Source organism: Centroberyx gerrardi, chromosome 5 (genome assembly GCF_048128805.1).
Source record: "Centroberyx gerrardi isolate f3 chromosome 5, fCenGer3.hap1.cur.20231027, whole genome shotgun sequence".
Classification (NCBI taxonomy): Eukaryota; Metazoa; Chordata; class Actinopteri; order Beryciformes; family Berycidae; genus Centroberyx; species Centroberyx gerrardi.
This window is the reverse complement of record NC_136001.1, coordinates 18,771,345-18,792,029: the sequence shown is the minus strand read 5'-3', so window position 1 is coordinate 18,792,029 and position 20,685 is coordinate 18,771,345. Positions and strand designations below refer to the sequence as shown.

The following is a 20,685-nucleotide window of genomic DNA, read 5'->3' as shown; positions in this document are numbered from 1 at the left end:
CTGTTGAAATTCAAAGGTTTAAAGACAAAAAGACAACTTAATCTTTATGTTGAATCACTTTCACGCATACATTCTTTAGCTTTAGCTGTGACATTTCACTTGAGTCTGTCAGCGAGTCTACAGTAAATTAAGTTAAAGCACTTTGTTTACGGCCCCATTGTCAGAGGTTGAATCCACAGTGAACAGGTGGTGACCAGATCTGTGTCTACAGGTTTGAAACAGGCTCTTGTGTTGTCTCAAGGGTGCAGATGTATTTTTAAACCAGTTCTTTTAATGGTCTTGTTCTTCTGTGTGTCCTGACAGATGTACTGAAGACAACGCTAACCCTGCAGCTTGACCTTCCCCTAAGTCGAGTGTTTGTTCCCCATACGCAGCAAGGAGCGGATCATGTTATATGATGTTTAGTAGTTTGCATTCTTTCCTTGGTGAAAGATGACACTGAACTGGCAAAGATGGAGAGAAGGCATTAGGAACTAAATACCGAGGACTTCACACCTTACAAAATAGGCATATATATTCAATAAAAATGTGATACTCAATCTCTTATCCTCCAGTGTGTGCTTATTTGGAAGAAATACAAATATAGCTGTCTCCTCAGCAATGCTCTCAGAGCTCAGCCATTTGCCACTTTGACTCAAGTCTTATTGTGGAACAACCTTTGATATAAAACGATCTTCTCCTCTTTGGTCTGGTGGCCTCTCTCTGACAAAGGGCCGCTGTTAACTGTTAATCACAATATTGTGGTGTCATTTCTACAGGTAAAATATAGATAGAACAAATAAATAGTGATGCTATGCGATGTAACATCAATGTAATTTCATAGTTTTCAAAAGAAACTTTTCATCTTACTACATGTAAGTCAAATGTTAAGTATCAGCTTAATTTCTGCAGCTACAGTTGCTACTTTTGCATTTCATTTGTTATAGTAGGTTGTAGGTTGACTTTGTTGATGTTGGACAATTGGTATTTTATATTATTTTAAATGATTAAGTGGGGAAGCTTATCAATACCTAATTAATAGTAGTAAATCATTTTTCCCAAGTTGTCATTTCTATGATTGTCCAACAAGTCTTAAAACTGAAAACAGATGTCTTGAAAGACTGGAATGAGAAACTGAATAAATAGAGCAATATGGGCATCATGATGTACAATATACAGTACATTACATTATAACTAATGGTAGTTATGATGTAATGTACTGTATATTGTACAGGTTTGCCTTTGTTAGGCTTCGTTGAACAACTGAACCTGGTAATTGTATTCCTCCATCCACACAGACTTATTTTGGTTACCTCCTCCCATCAGTTTGGTCAGAAATATGTCATATTTTTTATATTTCTGTACTTTTGTTACAGTCTACTCTTTACAAAATCATACAGTAGAATCTTGCTAGTGAATCCGTCAAGAATAGAAGGCTTTCAGACAAGTAAAATGTTTGTGTGACTAAAATACATTTAAATACCAGGCCAAGGCTTATTCCAAATTTTAAACATCTATGCACAAATCAGATTCCTTTACATATGTTAGAATATTATTATTTTACTTACATCTATATTTTTAAAGATGAATAATTAGTCGATAAATGGGCGTGTACAGAAATAAACTTGAGACTACAGTGAGACAAAGCAGCGGCGTCGCTGTGTGTTGTGGTTCTGAGGCGTCTATTTTCATCGCAGGCCCCCGACTTGACATAGTGCAAAATACGTTTGAAGCACATATATAAACTGTAAGGTCACCAGACTGACAGTATCATTATCACCATTATTGAAAGATTTGCAGTTATCGTAACCTAGAGGGCTTTTACGTGATAACAGGCATCAGTTCTCAACAAGGTTATTCTGAATGGTAAAATCACACAGCCAACATTTAGAGACAGAAACGTGGTTTTTTTTTTGCTGATACAATTTTGACGATTTGACTTATTTCTAACATTGGACATGCTTTTCATTGTCTTAGTTTACATACAAAAAAGAGCTGTCTGTAATTGTCTAAAGATGTCATCTATAGTGCCTTATCATTTACTAATTCATGTTGTCCATTTTGATTTTGTGGAGTACCACTGAGTGGCTTTGATACGCATGACTTGATTCTTAAATTTATAAAAAAGTAATGACTGCATGCCATTAGTTAAAAATGATTGACAGATATTGTTTGTAGCTGGCTGCAGCACGATATATTCTACATTATCCAGAGGGACTTTCATCTCAGTCTCTCTCTAGATTTATGAGACTGTCTAATTTGGTCTAAAAATGTTAATATCCTGTCTACTAGCTGTAAGTGAATGAATATCACCACCATTATATTTAAACTGTACAAAGTTTCTTACAATTACTTGTAAGCCTTAATTGAAACAAACATGGCCTATTTTTGAATAAATGATAGCACTCTACTCTCATCTATATATTCAGTACAAGTATTTCATGTTTCTACTTTTACTGACAAATAAAAAAACAAACACGACATCAAATTGCTTGCAAATTTATTTCTTGTTGCACACTGGAGGACAATTTGACAAAAAGATCATATTGTATGATTTCTTGACAACGGGTCTCATCTAGACTGTGGTGCTCACTCTTCAGCCTCCTTCACCTTTAAATGAATACAAGAGAAACAAGAAGTCAGTGGTTGACAATATGTATCTCTACGGAGTATTGAAATTGTGATACAACTATTCCTGGTAACATGAGTTTTGAATTCAGAACAATTTTGTCAAATATTCATATGTCATATTCTTTACAGATACTGGCATTCCTAATATCATTATTACTATTGAGAATGTAATGACTGAATGAAAAGAATTAAAAATGAATATACCCTGACAATTTCCCGGCTCTTGGCTCTCAGCTTGTTGACCTGGGACTCGGCGATGTCAGCACGCTCCTCAGCCTCCTCCATCTCGTGCTGAACCTTCCTGTACCTGGACAGGTGAGAGTTGGCCTGCTCCTCCTGGGAAGCATGGGGTTAAAGGTCATGTCATTAACCATCTTATAAGTTGTACAGATGAAAACAACAGAACCAAAAATCATGCTGTACCATATTGTCCTCTGATGGTAACCAAAATATAAAAAAACAATAGGTCTTGTTGGTATATTACTTCTTTGAGTCACATCTGTCCAATGCTGACATTATTGAATACACAGAGTAGTACAGATATTCCTTGAGGAACACTCACAGCCTCCTCAGCCTGGCGCTTGTAGGACTTCACTTTCAGCTGCAGCTTGTCCACCAGATCTTGGAGTCTGGTGACGTTCTTCCTGTCCTCCTCAGTCTACGAGCGGTACACAGTAAAATCTGTTTACTGACACTAAAAGGAGTACGATCATACCTCCTCATTTTATGTTAACATCTACAAATCCCCTCGAGAGCATATAGTATCTTACCACAGTGTAGCCACAGAAAGATTGACAAGAACAAGTACAACTGAACAGGCAAGAAATACTAAGGATAGGAATGAATGAAAGAAACAGCAGGACATTTTCTATATTTTCACTTTTGGTTGCAAAGTGTCTTAAGGGGGATCATGCAGTGGTGCAAAACCGTCTCCACACAACAACTTGTTATCTCTGTCAATCAAGTTGCCCTTGAGCACAGTATATACATGCTAAGAGTTCCTCCTCTCTCCACTTACTCACAGTGAAAATGTGTAAAATTGCTCTATAAATGTCACACATGTAGCATACTCGTAATATACACATAGCTGCATGTATTTATAGCTGCAATGGCAGCTTGCTTATTTTTAGCTTTGCTCTGTTCTAGATCATGTCTTCATGTGTCTGCTGTTGAAGCTTCAAACATATCGTGGTGATTCATGCCCTCTAGGGGTTTGAAACACATTTTACATACAGTTTGTCTGCAACCAGTCAAATTATAAAATCTTTTAAAAAATACTATTTTGTGATTGTGTGTTCCCCCTTTAAGTGAAATGAAATGAAATGTTCTGGTACATAATATAAGGTTTACATTTTAGTTCTCTGTTTGTACCTGGTAAGTCAGTTCCTTCACTCTGCGTTCATATTTGCGAACGCCTTTCACAGCTTCAGCGCCGCGTCTCTGCTCAGCCTCAACCTCAGATTCCAGCTCTCGAACCTTGGCAGGAGGACAGTGACAGGAAAGGTTCAATTTTAACAGGGCAGTGCTAATATAAAACTGTAATGATCCATGTGGGGAGACTGGGTTGTTGTAGCAGCAAATAGTAACAGGATACAGCCAAGTAGAATACAAATAAGATTATAGCAAATAGGATCCAACCGATAATTTCAACACTAGGATATGCTGAGTAGAATATGAGCTCCAGTATGGATTATAGCATTATGAGGGTGTGGGAAATTACAGCAGTAGATTGTTCTGAGACCAAATAGATATAAAAAATGATGTGTGTCGTATTCACATTAATGTACAGAAAGTGTCTGGGCCTGTAGACTAGAGTTGCAAAAAAACGTCACATTCACCTCATGAACATATTCTCTTTACAGTTGTAGAAAACAGATGTACCGAATGTGCCTATATGGATACTCCAGATAAGTTACTGTAGTGCACATACTCTAGCCTCCAGTTTCTGGAGCTGCTTCTTGCCGCCCTTCAGAGCCAGGTTCTCAGCCTCGTCCAGGCGGTGCTGCAGGTCCTTGACTGTGATCTCCAGGTTCTTCTTCATCCTCTCCAGATGAGAGCTGGTGTCCTGCTCCTTCTTCAACTCTTCAGCCATCATGGCAGCCTACAGTGGAAGTAATTATAGATAAATAAATCGATCTTAAACAGAATGATCAGGATAATATCTCATGAAGACCTAATCAGTAACCCAAATGTAAAACAAAAGATCCACCACAGAAAACAGAGATAGAGAATGTTTTTAGCTCTTGGCACCTGTAAATATGTTTTTTTTAACCTGTATTTTGAAGATGAAAAAGATGAAGATGAAATAAAAGGTTTGTTTAGCTATAAAATGTTTAGAAACAAATTTGTGGAAAATGCAACTGTATTTTGAGTTATGATGGGATTGTAAAGGTCATGTCACATACAGACTTGTTTTTAGATGTTTGTCAGCCACTGCCCTAGTCCAGTTTTGGAGTTACTTGATTGTTATTGTTTAGTTTAATACAAGCAAGTACTGTAAATGCTCTTTACAAAAGTTTGTTTTCTGTCTCCCAATGTTTCTAGAATGTACACATGTTCCAACAACTCAGCTTCAATGCAACCACGAAAGTTATGTGTTATGAAACATCAGCAGTAGAATCTAAGTAGATGCATGTAGGAAATTATGAGTATACTGTAATACTGTAGAGAGAAACCCATGACTCACATCAGTGATGGCCTTCTTGGCCTTTTCTTCAGCATTTCTTGCTTCCTGGACAGAATCCTCCACTTCACCTTGGATCTGGACAAGATCAGCCTCCAACTTCTTCTTGGTGTTGATGAGGTTTATATTCTAAAAGGAAAATACAGTGAGGTTTTTACTTTACATTTCCAAAAGTGGCATATATCTTCACATTCCTCATTATAGAAAATACATTATTAATACCTGGGAGTGCAGCAGCCCCACACGCTCACTGGCATCAACCAGCTCCTGTTCAGCTGTTTTGCGGCTTCTCTCTGTCTGCTCCAAGGCAGCTCTCAGCTCCTCGATCTCAGCCAGCATCAGGTTGTTCCTGCGCTCCACCATGGCAACTTGCTCCCTCATGTCTGCCTGACCTCTCAGAGCATCGTCAAGGTGCAGTTGGGTATCCTAAATTGAAGATAATGCAAAGTTTATTTAAGAATATACCGTATGTTTAACCCCCTCCAATTGTATTTTTGATGTATATTTAACACTGTACCTTAAGCTGTCCCTGGACATTTCTCAGCTGTTTCTGGGCTTCAGCAGCCTGGCGGTTGGCATGGCTCAGCTGAACCTCCATCTCATTGAGGTCCCCCTCCATCTTCTTCTTGATTCTCAGGGCGTCGTTCCTGCTCCTGACCTCAGCATCCAAAGTGCTCTGCATGGACTCGATCACTCTCTGACTGTTCCTCTTGATCTGCTCTATTTCCTCATCCTTCTCCGCAATTTTCCGGTCAATTTCACCTTTGAGTTGGGTGAGCTCCAGCTGAACACGGAGAATCTTTGATTCTTCGTGCTCCAGTGTAGCCTACGAAAGAAACGTAAGGAAGAAAAACTGAGAATTAAGATCTTAAATATCAGTGTCTGTTTTCTGATCATCCCATTGATACATTAACCATCCAGTGGAGGTATAATCTTTGCTTATTGATGGATGTATTCCCTATTAACAAAGTAATATACCTCTAATAAAACTGTTAAATCACTAGTTCCTTTTCTGTGTTGTTAACTGTAAACATGTAATTGTGAATGAATACCTCTGCCTCCTCTAGAGCTGTTTGGATTTCTGCCTTCTCAATTTCTACTGTCTTCTTCCCCTTTTCCAGCTCATGGATTGTCTTTCCTGATTCAGCAATATGTTCAGTCAGATCACTGATTTCCTCTGTTGAGAGAAATAAAACATTTCAGAAAAAATAGTACAAGACTGAGACTGCAGTATTATATGAAATGGTATTATTTAGTATTACTATAACAGTATTATCGTTATCATTATTCTAATTACATGATATGAAATAGTACTATATAAAATCTTTGTCTGAATCTTTCTAGTGAAAAAAAGGCTAAACACCACAGGCCCAAACTTCAATATCTCAACTTCAGGATGACAGAAACTGTTTGGCTTAGGTTAGGTTCCCATACGTTGCAGGTTCTTGTTCTCCCTCTTCAGGGTCTCCAGGTGGTCCAGAGTTTCTTCATATGAGTTCTTCATCTTAAACATCTCAGTGCTGAGAGAACGAGCCTCTTTCAGAGCTCCCTCCAGCTCTGCCTGGCTCTCCTCATACTTCTGTTTCCACTCTGCAAGAACCTGAAACCACAATGAATAAACATGTATTTCATTTCTGTCGAGGGCCTTTATATCAATGCACAAGGCCTAAATGAAAATCTAACCTTGTCAAAGTTCCTCTGCTTCTTGTCAAGGTTAGCAGCCAGAGCATTAGCTCTCTCCACATCGATCATCAGGTCTTCCACTTCACCCTGCAGTCTCTGTTTCGTCTTTTCCAGAGAGGCACATTTTGCGTTCACAGCCTCAATTGATTCCTCTGCATCCTGAAGACGCTGTGCAAGCTTTTTCCTGTGGAGAATATTTTATTTAGAAATTTACCATTACCAGTATATTGATGAAGCTTAAAATGCATTGACTTACTTTGCATCCTCAAGCTCCTCAGTGCGCTGGATAGCATCTGTCTCATATTTGCTCCTCCACTGAGCCACCTCGCTGTTGGCCTTGGACATTCCCCGCTGCAGCTCAGATTTGGCCTCCTGCTCCTCCTCATACTGCTCTCTGAGCAGGTCGCAGTCATGGCGAGCTGACTGAGCAGCATGAGCCAGGGCATGCTTTGCCTATAACAGAATATATATAAGCAATTGCTTAAATAATGTTTCTCAGTCTTATGAAACAAATTAGGGCCTTCACTGCAACCCCAAACCAGCAAAGAGCACAACACAGTACCTTGACTTCCTCCTCAAGGTGCCTCTTGAGCTCCTCAATCTGCTGAATATAAGCCTGTTTTCCCCTCGTCAGCTGGGAAACAAGAGACTCCTTTTCCTCCAACTGACGACCAAATTCCCCTGAATGAGGAAAAAATATCTCTCTTTTAGTAATTGATTTGTGGTTATTTCAATGTTAGTATTTTCTTTTGAAATTTCTTTTCTACCCTCACATTTTACACTCACCATTTTCAGTCGTCAGTCTTGCTCTTTGAACATTCATGTCATTAAACTGACGCATATGCTCTTCACTTTTTGACTTTAATTCACTTAGTTGATCCTCCAGGGAACGGCACATTTTCTCCAGGTTACCCTGCAAACAAAAATCGGTGTGATATAATTGTATTATAGTCATGCTGCTACTGTATATTACAATAAAACATGGATTTTTTGGAAAAACACAAAAAAATGTTTGTATGGTTTACCTTAGATTTGGCAACAGCCTCCATATTGCTTGTGAGGTCATCAATCTCCATCTTGAATTCACTTTTCTCTTTCTCCAGCTTCTGTTTGACACGCTGAAGGTTATCAATCTGCTCTCCCAGTTCTGCCACACTGTCAGCCTGCTTCTTGCGGAGAGCTGCAGCGGTGGCTTCGTGCTGCAGCGTGGACTCTTCAAGATCACGACGCAGCTTCTGGAACTCAGCCTCACGCTTCTTGTTCATCTCGATCTGAACAGATGTTGCTCCACCAGCTTCCTCAAGCCTCTCACTGATCTCCTCAAGTTCCCTGGAGAGATCGGACCTCTGCTTCTCCACCTTGGCCCGAGCAGCGCGCTCAGCCTCAATCTCCTCCTCCAGCTCCTCAATACGAGCCTGTGAGTTTACATGGTCATGTTTACATATGCTGTATACCAACCCTTATATAGTTTATATGCCCATGTAAATATAGTCAAAATATTAATTTGGTGGATGTGACATGGCTGTTTTTTGAACCAAAAAGGTCCCAGGTTTTATGTTACAATGTTAGTGAGTGCAAAATAAAAATGCTCCTGAATTCCGTCCCTGATTTAGATAAATGAATCAAACCAAATCATAAGTAAGACTTACAACGGATATGTGGCATTGTAAACTTTAGATTTTGTCTCTGGACATATGTGCAGTACATACCATTTTTGCTGGAGTATATACATATTTTTCCCTCCCATAAGCCCAAAACACCCATTTACAGATTACCTGCAGTTCCTTGATTTTCTTGTGAAGCTGAATCCCAAGAGCCTGTTCATCTTCTATCCTGCTAAGGAGCTGGCTGGTCTCAAAGTCCTTCCTTTTTATTGCAAATATAATCAAATATGTTACAGATGTACACTGTAAGTGTGGAAATGGGAAGAAACTAGATTAAGTTTCCATTAAGTAAACTTCACATACTTCTTGATTTTCTCGTCAGACTGCTGCTTGTCATTCTCCAGATCCATTACGGATTCATGGGCCAGTTTCAGATCTCCTTCAAGCTTCCTTTTGGCTCGCTCAAGGTCCATACGAAGCTTCTTCTCTTGCTCCAAGGATCCCTCAACCTAGTCAACAAGATCTGAATTTCATTTTGATGTTTGATGAATGTTCACTTATTTTACTGTTGCACTAATTGTAAGTTGCTCTGGACAAGAGCATCTGCTAAATTGTAAATTGCATATGAAATGGTTTTTGTTTGCCACTTCAAACAAATATACAGTATCTCACATCATCGACTTGCTGTTCCAGCTTGGTCTTGGCCTTAGTCAGAGTGTTGACTTTGTCTTCCTCTGCCTGAAGATCATCAAGTGTCTGCTGATGCGCCTCTTGGAGGGCTTTCTTCTCCTTTGTCAGCTTGGCAATGATTTCATCTTGAGATGTCATTTCTTCAATCAAATTTTTTGCCTAAAAATAAATGTTTATGTTTTAATTATCAATTTGTTTGTATTTACAATACACATGGTTAAGTAAATTAATTTAAAGAAGTAAACCTTGTTCTCAGTGGCATGTTTTTCCTTTTCCACTTTGGCCAGAGTGAGCTCCAAGTCATCAATGTCTTTCTTCAGCTCAGAGCATTCATCTTCCAGCTTCCTCTTCTTTGCAGTCAGCTCAGCATTGACCTCCTCCTCATCCTCAAGTCTTTCAGCTACCTCTTTGAGTTTGGCCTCGAACTGGATCTTACTCTTGATGAGCCCCTCACACCTTTCCTCTGCATCAGACAAGTTCTCATTTTCCTAGAATTGTAATGGCAGAAAATAATTTAGAGTTGTAAATATCTTGTCATTGAAATAGCAATTCCCTCCCTCAGTTTAACTTACAGATTGAATTTGTAGCTGCAAGTCATTCTTCTCCTGTAGAAGAGTAACCATCTTCTCCTCTAGCTCTTTCTTCTTGGCCAGAGCCTTTGCTAGTTCCTCCTTGGTTTTTTCAAAGTCCTCTTTCATTTGGACCATCTCTTTTTCAGCCTCTGCACTCTTGAGAAGAGGCTTTATCCTGAAGTACAGCTTCATCCATGGCCAGGTTTTGACATTCATGAATGAGCGGATATTGTATTGGATGGAATAAATTGATTCCCTGGTGATAAAAGACACATAGGAAAATTTGATTTTCGTCACTGGCTCTGTTATTATTAATTGATACATACAGTCTTTAGGCTAAGGTGTTAGGACAGTTGGTTGAAATTGGTTCTTACTGTTGTAAATTCATATTTCTTTACTTATCAAAAGATGTACATGAGCATGGCATCCCACTGAGTGTCACCTCCAGCACCACGGACAGCAACCCTTCTGCCAGTGCAAGCTACTGGGGAGAATACAGGAGGGCAGGTACATCCCTAATTATCTTTGACACCTGGGGAGGCTGACCTACTTTGAACTCTTTTCAGCAGGGACAAGGACCGACTCTCCCAGAGAGAAGGACCAACTGCTGGACACCGGCCCATGAGCAAACCCAAAACAGGTATGTGTAACCGTAGAAATTCCAAGAGCTTTACAATAGAGCATTGCAGAACCCTGTTAATTGTGTTGTGGACTGTTTGACCTGAGTCAACCATGAAACAGACCCACAGATCTGCCCAGTCTCGACCCCTACAGAACAAACCTGACCCCAACTCTCCTTACTTCACTGTTTTGGGGTTGTTGTTCGACTCTGTCCATCGTCCTTCCTCAGTCAGGTCAGGAGTTCCTCTGTTAAGCATTGGCCAGAGAGGTCAAACACTCCACAACACAATAACAGGTTTCCACAAAGCTCTACGGTTCAGCTACTGAAACTCTACGGCTACACACACAACTGTTTGGAGTTCACTCACGTCCCGGCATCCAGCTGTCCCGGGTTCAGCAGTCGGTTCCTCTCCCTGGGAGGCCAAGTGCACGCTGACACACACACTCCTGTTCCTTGTCCGTGCTTAACAGAGCTCAAAGGAGGTCAGGGGAAATTAAGGGGCTGCAGCACACCAGGTGTCAAACATACAATTAGGGAAGTACTTGCCCTCCAGTATTCTCCCCAGCAGCTCACTCAGGGAGAAAGCCCGCTGGCACAGAGTACAGAGTACAATGAGGTATAGAGTACAAACTATCTATTGATGTTTTTATTGTACTTGCATTCTAAGATGTTTTGAATATATACTTTTTTGTCGTGAGCCTCTCCAACTTCAGTTATAAAAGCATAAGTATCAAGATAAATACACCTTACACACAATACCTAAGTTAAGAAACATGACCAAACTACTGATATGGTCCATTGAGACCATGCACTCTGCAAAGATGGAAATGCAGAGTCCTGAGTCTCCCTGGAACTCATTAGGATGTCAGGCGCACGCTGTGTTCCCACCAGTCCCACAGAACTGGTTCTTCATAGAAACTTTTCTCACAGAATTGCATAAGAAATTGGCCAAGGGCAACCACTCTTAAGTTACCCTACATAACTCTATACTGTACGCTACCCCAGGGCCATGACAGTGAGTCAGACATCCAGTAACTGTATTATCCACTGTATGAAAACAGTGCACAACAGAATCCATCATGCATTAATTTTTAACAGGCTGCATTCGGAGCTTGGCAGATTGCTTCAAAGAAAGATATAAAGACGTTGACATTGTTATTGTGACCCAAACACAAGGATGGGGTATATGCTGTTGCAACAACTGACATTTTTCAATCTACACAACATCCTGTACATGCAAGTGAAAAACACCCAATCAATAGCTACTAATCTACTTTTGACATTCATATACTGTACATCCTTTGATCAGAAAATACAGAGTTCATAAGTTTATAGCAATAAGAACTAATTTCACTCCACAGTCTCAATACTTTTACTTTCGTCTTATTTAGAATTAATTATTATTATTAATCCATAATTGTTTTAGAATTTTGGATATAGATAAAGGATGATATAACAGAGTTAAATTGTTAGCATGAAAGTTATTAAATATTTGATTTGCCATGAGGGAGAAGTCACTGAACCTCTCCAACATTAGCAGGGAAATAATTTAAAATAATAATTTGCAAATAAAATAATTATTTGCAAAAGTTTTATCAAAATCATTCCTGTAAGAGTTAGTCAGTCTTACACAATACTTTGTTGGGATTTCGCACTATAATTTTTCAACTTTTGGCTTTGATTAGTACTTCATAAAACAGCAATGGCCTGATTTATCTTCACAGAACTGTGGCTTTGTGTGGCATAGATTTTTTTTTGGCAGTGACTGACTCAATGCCCAGGCGGCGAGCAAGAACACAGAAATGCATCTGCGTTCAATGAAAAAGGATTGGGCCATATAGCTGAAAAGCCCATTGAGATACATTGTAAAAAAAACTAATGTGAGCTGTGCATTAATCAAAGCCAGCACTGCTATGGTCCTGATATTAGGAGAGACTGATCAACCCATACAGGACAGTTTTTTTTTGCCTATTAATGAAATAGATACAATGTCATTTTTGCATTATTTATCACATTGTATCATCCCATACCTATAGCATAACTTTAAAATCACTTTAACAGCAGATTAGCAAAGAGTCCACATGTTTTTTTGCTAGATATGCTATATTTGTAGTTTACAAAATAGCAAAATTACCGTCTCTGCATCATCTTGGCGAATTCTCTTCTCATGAGGTAACCTCGACAGAGAGCCTGAGTCATGGTCACCAGCTCAACCAGTTTCTCATCTCTCATCTCCTCCAGCAGACCCAGTAGACCAGCTTTGAAGAACACCTGTTTATAGATTTCATGATAATGACTTAATAAAATTTTTTTCCATTTTGGGCAATATAGTAATTTCATTATTTCATGATTATAATGCTGCTATGTTGCTTTACCTTGGTATGACCAAACTTGTACTGTGATTTGTCCACATCTATTGATCCCAGCAGTTTCTCTGAGGCCTTCTTGTTGTCGATGAACTGTCCCTCTGGAATGACGCTGGCATTCAATACTTTGTATCTGACAGGATTGTAAGAGGGATGGACTTTACTTCAATCAGATCATTACGAAACAAAATAATTATGTTGACATGTGGACTAAGAGGTACAGTAAGAGCTACCTCTGCTTGAAGTCACCATAGAGGATTCTGCTGGGGAAACCCTTTCTGCAGATTCTGATACCTTCCAGTACACCGTTACACCTCAGCTGGTGGATGACCAGGAAGTTCTCCATAAGACCTTAAACAATAAAAAAATAATAAATAAAGCCTTGCATAACTCCTCCCTTCTACTAATTTATATGAGGAATATGACACTTGAGGGCTAATTCGAACACATACATTAGTTGTATGCGTTTGAAATTTTTTGGTTCATCAGGACCTACCTGGTGTTTTTGATTCATTAGGAATCAAACAGCGCACAAAATGTGGATGAGTGCTCCTTAGGTTGGTCATCAACTTGCCCAAGTTCTCCTGTTAAGGGACAAAGTAACATATTTATAATTTCCATTATGTAATAATGATGATGCTGACATGCTGCAGTGATACTGGCCTAAAGCTCAGCATCTCAAACAGACATTTCATTGTAATCATAATTTTTCCAATTATTCCACTACAGAATGTCATTAGGCCTAATGCATGCACATTCTTTTCAAGAAAATGTGCCAGAGGAAACTGTGATTTATGAAATATGCATACAGCTCTTAATTTGTGTTTATATCAGCCTATTTTCATAATTGTCCATTGTTCTCAGCTGGAGCAGGTGTTCCCACAGCATCTTCATTTCCATAACATTATGCCCATTATGCACATTGCCCACCATGGCTTATATAAAGGGAGGACGTCTTTATTTATAAATAGAAACAGCACAAGAAACGGAAAAGGAGGCAAATTTATCAAGTTTTATAAGCCGTTTTATAATGCAAAACAAATAATAGCTTAAAAACGTATTCTTTAACGAAAATTGATGTTTCAGTTTGTAGAGACTGAACGGGGATGGACTTTTGTCACAACATTTGACATTTGAGACATCAAAATTGAAATCTATGTTTTTTACTTCAAACACTAATGTTCTAATTTTTGGTGGACACTAGTGGTCTCAAGAATGCTTTACATCTATGTACATTCAAATCTGTGCATAGGCATTTTTCTATTGATCCCTGAAGTAAAAATTTGTCTTTTTGCTTGCCCCCCTCCATAGGTTAGGGCGATCCATGTTGAAGGAAGGTCTCCCTAATCAAAATGCCACCCGCCTCCGAAGCAGAGTGCATTATCCAGGAAACAAACTAGGCAAGAAATCTACCTGCTAAGCACTAATGTATAGGCATGGTTCTTGTATGAGGCCTATGGTTAGGATGTCCTTTCATGAACAACCTCCTACAATATTTACAAGCGATCAGAAAAATATTAACAAGTGATCAGAAAAAATATTTATTACAATAAAAATTACCCTGAAGAGAGCTGACACGGTCTGGAATGAACCGCCCTTCTTCTTGCCCTTCTTACCACCCTTTGCATCTGCAAAATGCATTTACAGTTATATTTTCAACAGCTTTTGTGTAAATACATAATCCCCATGTATGAGCTATTTACAGAAGGCCAATATGTTAATGTATTATGTATGTATTATGTTTATGTTACTTCTTTAAAACATTTGTTGTAGTTTTACTGAAATTACCACCATATCTTACTCTTGGGAATATAGAAAACCATTACCTTCTCCAGCGGCATGGGACAAGTACAGCATGGCCAACAGCTTCACTGAAGACTTCTGGTAGAGCTGAACGACAGAATCGTTCAGGGGGTCTTTGTTCTTATCCAGCCAGCCTGTGACGTTGTAATCTACAGTACCAGCATAGTGCACCAGAGAAAAGTGGGCCTCGGCTTTGCCCTTTGCAGGTTTAGGTTTCTCAAAGGCCTTGGTTTTACCAAGATGCTGGTCATTCAGTTTGTTCCTGAAGGTAGTGTCTGAAGCTTTGGGGAACATGCACTCCTCTTCAAGTATGGAGAAGATGCCCATCGGCTGTTAAAGATGACACAAAATTAAATTCTTAATTGATGTACATTGGGTGTAGATAATTATTAATTCTGTCTTAATTGTTAAGAATCTCTCCTGCAGTACCTTCTCAATCAATTCAATGCAGGCAGCCAAGTCCATGCCAAAGTCAATGAACTCCCATTCAATTCCCTCTTTCTTGTACTCTTCTTGCTCCAGGACAAACATGTGGTGGTTGAAGAACTGTTGCAGTTTCTCATTGGTGAAGTTGATGCACAGCTGCTCCAAGCTGTTGAACTTGGGGTAAGAAAGGAAGACACAGTGCCATTGCTTGTGCGTGTTCACTCTGAATAAACTAAAATATTACTTTGTGTTGTTTACTTACATCAAAGATTTCAAATCCAGCAATGTCTAGCACACCAATGAAGAACTGTCTTGGCTGCTTAGTGTCCAGCATCTCATTGATTCTGATGACCATCCACAAGAACATTTTCTCATAGACAGACTTGGAGAGAGCCATGGTTGCATTATGCACCTAGATTCAAAGAGTTCAGTTGAGTTCTGGTTATACAACACTGAAGGTATTTTTTGTATTCATTGCTTTAGTTTCACAAGTGTTCATCTTTATGTAAATTACCTGTGGCACAGTTTGTCCTTTCGTCACCATTTCATTGCCGACCTTGACTCTTGGATAACATAAAGCCTTGAGCATATCAGCAGAGTTTAGGCCCATGAGGTAGGCGATTTTATCAGCCTCTGATGAAAACAGAAAGTTGACCCAAATCATTGAATTGTGCTAATAAGTTACACAGTGATTAATAGTTATGATGTGAGAATATTTTTACAATGCAATAATTTTAATAATTATTTCTGTGGAAATAGCTCTCATTGCTGTTGTTGGGTATTCTGGACTGGATGTAGTGGAAGGGCAACATTACAATATTTTAGTATTGGTAAATCGGCTACCAGGTCGTTCTAACTATGATATTAAGACATTTTAATCCAGTATTTACCCTCAGTGCCATCAGGCTCAGCCTGCTCTTCACGTTGTTTCTGCTTGAACTTCATGTTGCCATGATGTATCACAGCTCCAGTCAGCTTGTAGATGCCGATCTTCTCCTCCGCAGTGAAGCCCAGGATGTCAATGGCAGTCTGTGGAAGAAATTGACAAAAATCATTGATTTGTTAAACTTGTTTCTCTGAGGTTATTTCAAATATTTTTTGTCTTTCAACAAACAAAAGACAAATAAAGGTTTATAATACAGTCTGGCTGTATGTTATCAATAACTCAGACAGGAGACAATGCTGATTATGGAGAAACCCCAAAGTAAATACTATTAGAATATTGAACCCCTTTAAAATTACATTGTAATGTTTAATGCTCAGAATTTTACAGTGCTTCTACTTACATCAGTGGCGATGAACTCCTCAATGTCATTGATACTCTTGACTGTGATTTCACCCTGACTGATCATGGGATAGTCGTAAGGGTTGGTGGTGATCAGAAGAGCCTCTGAAAGATATTTATTGCAATGCAATATATGGATCCAGGTGTACAGTATATATTTAATACAAAAACACAATATCACTTTTTTTATGAAGTCTCTCACCTAGAAGCTCAGGTTTGTGGCCCGTCATGAGCTGGTAGAAGATGTGGTAGCTTCTCTCAGCAGACAGCTGGAACGTCACTCTAGACTTCTCCAGCAGATCTATAAAACAAAGCAGTGAATGGGTTTACAGTCTGTCCACGCATCAAACCCTTCTGGTTAATATATGGTGGAAGCTTACATGTTTCAATATCAGCTGAAGCCAACTTTCCAGTTGTTCCGAAATGGATTCTGATGAATTTACCCTGTAGGAGAATTCAACATTCAGTATGGAGGCATATGGCACTAAATGAGATGTATTTAAGTCCTAGTTACTTCTCTCTATTCACATTATTTTGTATTTCTATTTAACTATCTGGCAGTACTATATAGTGCTGAAACAAAGGCAGTAAAACGATAACATCACTCAGTGTTTTTTGCTTTACATTTTTATTACCAGCAAATTACTTACAACCTGTCAGTGACCTATACTGTATGTTATTACCTTCATTTTCAATACTGCACCACAAACATAAAATACTAAAGACGGTGGACTACCTGACCATCTCACAACTACAAAACATTTTATATAGAAACATAGAACTCACAAAGCGGGATGAGTTGTCATTCCTCACAGTCTTGGCATTTCCATAAGCTTCAAGCAGTGGATTGGCTGCAATGATTTGATCCTCCAGCGACCCCTTAAGATGATGTTACATGATGTGTTTGTGTTTTCCAATTTAAGTTTCCATAAATGTCATAAATATACCACATATATGACATATTTACCTGCATTTTTCCAGCAACTTGCTCAGTTTTCTTTCCTCCAGCCACTGCGATTGTCGCAAAGTACTGGATGACACGCTTGGTGTTCACAGTCTTTCCTGCACCGGATTCTCCGCTAGAACACAGATAATTGTAGGACACATGGGTTGGGTCAAGTCAGACATAACTTTTATTTGCCCAAATCAGCTCTTTACAATAGACTTACGTAATCAGGATTGACTGGTTCTCCCGATCTGTTAATGAAATATGAACATATTCTCATTTATCGTACTCAGTATTATTGCACTGTATATTAGAGTAGTAAAAGTGTCTCAATATATGTTTACCCGTGAGCATGAACTGATAGGCGTTGTCAGAAATAGAGAAGATGTGGGGTGGAGCCTCAATCCTCTTTTTGCCTCTGTATGCTGATACAACCTTAGCATCATACACTGGGAGCCACTTGTAGGGGTTCACAGTGACGCAGAACAGCCCAGAGTAGGTCTGTTTTAAGAGGAGGATATATATTTAAACGTCACTTTTTAATTACACTATATACAATAAAGTTTCACCTAGAGTTTGAATTGGACTCACGTAGATCATCCATGCTGCATAGCGCTCTTTGAGGTTATACAGCACAGTGGGCTCACTGAGGTGGGTCATCATGGCCATGTCCTCAATCTTGTCATACTTTGGAGGATTCATGGGGTGGACGTCATCGTCTTTTACAGTGATGCTCTAGACCAAGAGAGCAAAGAATTAGTAATGTGTGTAGCACCATTACTAAATAAAGTGTGGGGATTATTATCTTCATAATTTAAGCGGTGCCTATAATACAATAGGCACAATTTAGTTAATAGACATCCACTTACCTTCCCACACAGAGTTTCAACTGTGGCTTTGCCACCCTCTTTCTTCACAAGTTTCCCCTTGAGGTACATCTGACTGGGCTCAGCCACAAAGTAAGCTGTTTTAGCATCAAAGGGGGTGTTCTGGGCCTCAATCCTCTCCCTTTCAGGTTTCCTGAGGTAAACGGCCGCCGGGCCAAAACACTCCATTTCCGGGTCACCCATGATGGCTCTTTACTGCAAGTGATGAAGCGAGACAGGGGTCAGGGATGAGGGGTTAAAGGGATAGGTAGACAGAGGTAGAATAGGTGCACAAGTAGTGTCTTCTACTATGGCTACTGTTGTAGTCAAATGAGGTTTCCTAATGTCCCATCATAAAGACTGTTGGCATACCAGTATTTAGCCAAGGTGTGGCAAAATTATGATGTTATAGGGAATGTTCTAGGGATCCATACTCATGACACCTCTGTTCCAGGTAAGATTAAAATGACAAAATATTTACTTAAAGCAAGCCCATTTTAGATTAGATTAATCTTTAGGGTGCTCTTGTAACTTTTTCAGTTTTCCCCTTTATGAGCATACAAAATTACAGAGCTTTGAATGCTATATGATACAGTTTGGCTTGTAAGCCAAGTGAGAAATTATATACTTAAATTAAATACCCCATTATCGGGATATCCAAGTTCATTAGTTTAATCCTTATGTTGCATAAGCAGTTGCATGTACGTTATTTACCTTTTCCGATGCCAGTGATGCAGTAGTTGTGTTGATACCTGAAAGGAAAAAAATAATTTAGCTTAGAAATACAAACATTGACAAGCCTCATTAAAACTAACATTCGTACCATTCAGTTACTTACTTAATCTTGCTAAAGAATTGATGTTCAACCAGTAATAAAAAGTCACTGAGCAGTGAAAAAGTACAATAGCTGTCTCACCTTTGTTGGCAGCCTGTCAGTCCAAAGCTTCTGTGGAGCCTGGGAGAGTTTCTTTTATAGAGACATCTCCGGCCACCCAGCAAGAGCAGCCCTCCTGTTAAGGTCATTGAGCTTATCTTGGATGAACTTTTGGTCATGGATGTCTGCCTCATCTCATCATCAGTGCTGGTGTCACCTTATACTGTATAATGAAAACAAACATTAAATGAAACCCTAGACACAAATTGAAGCTCCCTGTCTAAAAACTGAGCATGGGTGAAACATGATGATATTATTGAAGACATTCTAATGCGTATTTTTGAGATACTGTTGTAGTTTTTTGGGGGAAATGCAACTTCAGACTCTACTGAAAGATCAAGCAAACATGAAAGCATGTTATACCATTCAACTGGGCAGGGACATTGTTTGAAACATCTCTTGAGCACAGGGACAAGTGTTCAGTCGAAGCTAATTTAAGATCCCATTATGGTCCATTATACTGTTGTGCTTTCTCTCCTTCCGAAAGACAGATGATACTTAAGATGGAGTGTTAAAAGTATTCTCTTGTGGTGCGATTAAGTTGCAAAAAAAGGTGATATTCAATATGTCTGGCCTTTCTTTACGGTCTTATTAGGACCTAAAACAAATATAGCCTCCAGCTCACTCATGCCCAAGCTCTTACTATTGCGATTGTTGACAAATGCATTGAGCCCCTCTGTTAATTACATGTCAGATGCATTTCAGCATCCTGTTACTAGGCATCTCAGAACAATTTCTAGGCTGTATAGCTAGTTAATTCTGTTTCAGACTATCAGTATTGTGACAAGCTTGCAAGCTCATCGAATTCAATTTAGTTAAGTTCTGTTTCTTTACTTGGTAAGTAAAGATCTGTAGAGGTTTGCTGATGTTTCTGTGTTCCTCTGTAGCTCAGTGGGTAGTGCATGGCACTAGCATTGCTTAGTGTTTCGTTCCTGTGGGGCCTCTGATGCTACAAATGCATGTACTATAAAGGGTTTGGGGTAAAGGTGCCCCCCCAAATGAGATATGTGTAACTGTTTGTTTATAGTGTCTGTAGTAATATGGTTAAAAAGAGGAAGAATTAGTATTTTGATTTTAGTTAGGATGCAGCAATGCTGGTTGCCCATGGTTACACACGATGCTAGCAATGTCGCTGGTCAGATAGAACGAATTTATGCGCCTTGCACCATTTTAGCCAGCACAAATATAATCTGTGAAGAAATTGTTTGATGAGGATGTTTTGTGGTTTCTCATATTCATCATCACTTTATGCTCAGTCTATGCTTCTCTATGTATTAAGTAAACTAAACTTGGCCATTGGACAAAGAGGATGACACATCCATAGCACAAAGATAAGGCTACTTGTAGAGACCAAATCAAAAGGCAACCAACACTTTAAGACTTAATCTTGTTCCTTTTTTCTACCAGTTTCCTTACCATCTTGATTGTGTAGGATAGCCTTGATTGTATTGTGTGGCCAGTATTGTAAAGCCAGTGTGTTGTTAATGGGTGTAATGCAATCAGATGGAAATGAGGTAGAGAATCTGTTAAACACTGACAAACATCACTGTGGCCAACACTAAGAGGATAAAACATATATGGGGAAAAATCACTAA

The 20,685-nt window shown here is 39.1% G+C and overlaps 1 protein-coding gene across 1 annotated transcript; it reads right to left on the bottom strand.

Annotated features, from left to right (window-relative positions):
• Window positions 1–2,462: 2,462 nt before the first annotated feature.
• Window positions 2,463–19,090, bottom strand: LOC139922246 (myosin heavy chain, fast skeletal muscle-like). Its single transcript, XM_078283572.1, has 41 exons — window positions 19,073–19,090; window positions 18,871–18,908; window positions 18,160–18,372; window positions 17,882–18,025; window positions 17,635–17,791; window positions 17,514–17,541; window positions 17,312–17,423; window positions 17,131–17,223; window positions 16,725–16,788; window positions 16,547–16,645; window positions 16,346–16,449; window positions 15,950–16,088; window positions 15,574–15,692; window positions 15,322–15,471; window positions 15,063–15,233; window positions 14,657–14,963; window positions 14,391–14,458; window positions 13,327–13,414; window positions 13,064–13,181; window positions 12,840–12,963; window positions 12,599–12,735; window positions 9,843–10,098; window positions 9,516–9,758; window positions 9,253–9,429; window positions 8,944–9,089; window positions 8,752–8,842; window positions 8,002–8,391; window positions 7,763–7,889; window positions 7,539–7,657; window positions 7,233–7,429; window positions 6,977–7,160; window positions 6,728–6,893; window positions 6,346–6,470; window positions 5,811–6,119; window positions 5,516–5,719; window positions 5,297–5,422; window positions 4,541–4,711; window positions 3,982–4,086; window positions 3,173–3,268; window positions 2,815–2,946; window positions 2,463–2,589 (listed from the first exon to the last, which is right to left on the bottom strand). Exons 3-41 carry the CDS (start codon window positions 18,358–18,360, stop codon window positions 2,569–2,571), a joined length of 5,808 nt encoding a protein of 1,935 aa, XP_078139698.1. The 5' UTR covers window positions 18,361–18,372; window positions 18,871–18,908; window positions 19,073–19,090; the 3' UTR covers window positions 2,463–2,568.
• Window positions 19,091–20,685: the final 1,595 nt, after the last annotated feature.

What these genes read in the sequence shown, in the direction of transcription:
- LOC139922246 (XM_078283572.1), bottom strand. Translation starts at nt 18,360, where the DNA reads ATGGGTGACCCGGAAATGGAGTGTTTTGGCCCGGCGGCCGTTTACCTC. An exon ending in AGGCTGTTGCCAAATCTAAG is followed by an intron (nt 7,890 to 8,001) that starts GTAAACCATACA and finishes TTTTGTTTGCAG; the next exon opens with GGTAACCTGGAGAAAATGTG. An exon ending in AAGACTGACGACTGAAAATG is followed by an intron (nt 7,658 to 7,762) that starts GTGAGTGTAAAA and finishes TTCCTCATTCAG; the next exon opens with GGGAATTTGGTCGTCAGTTG.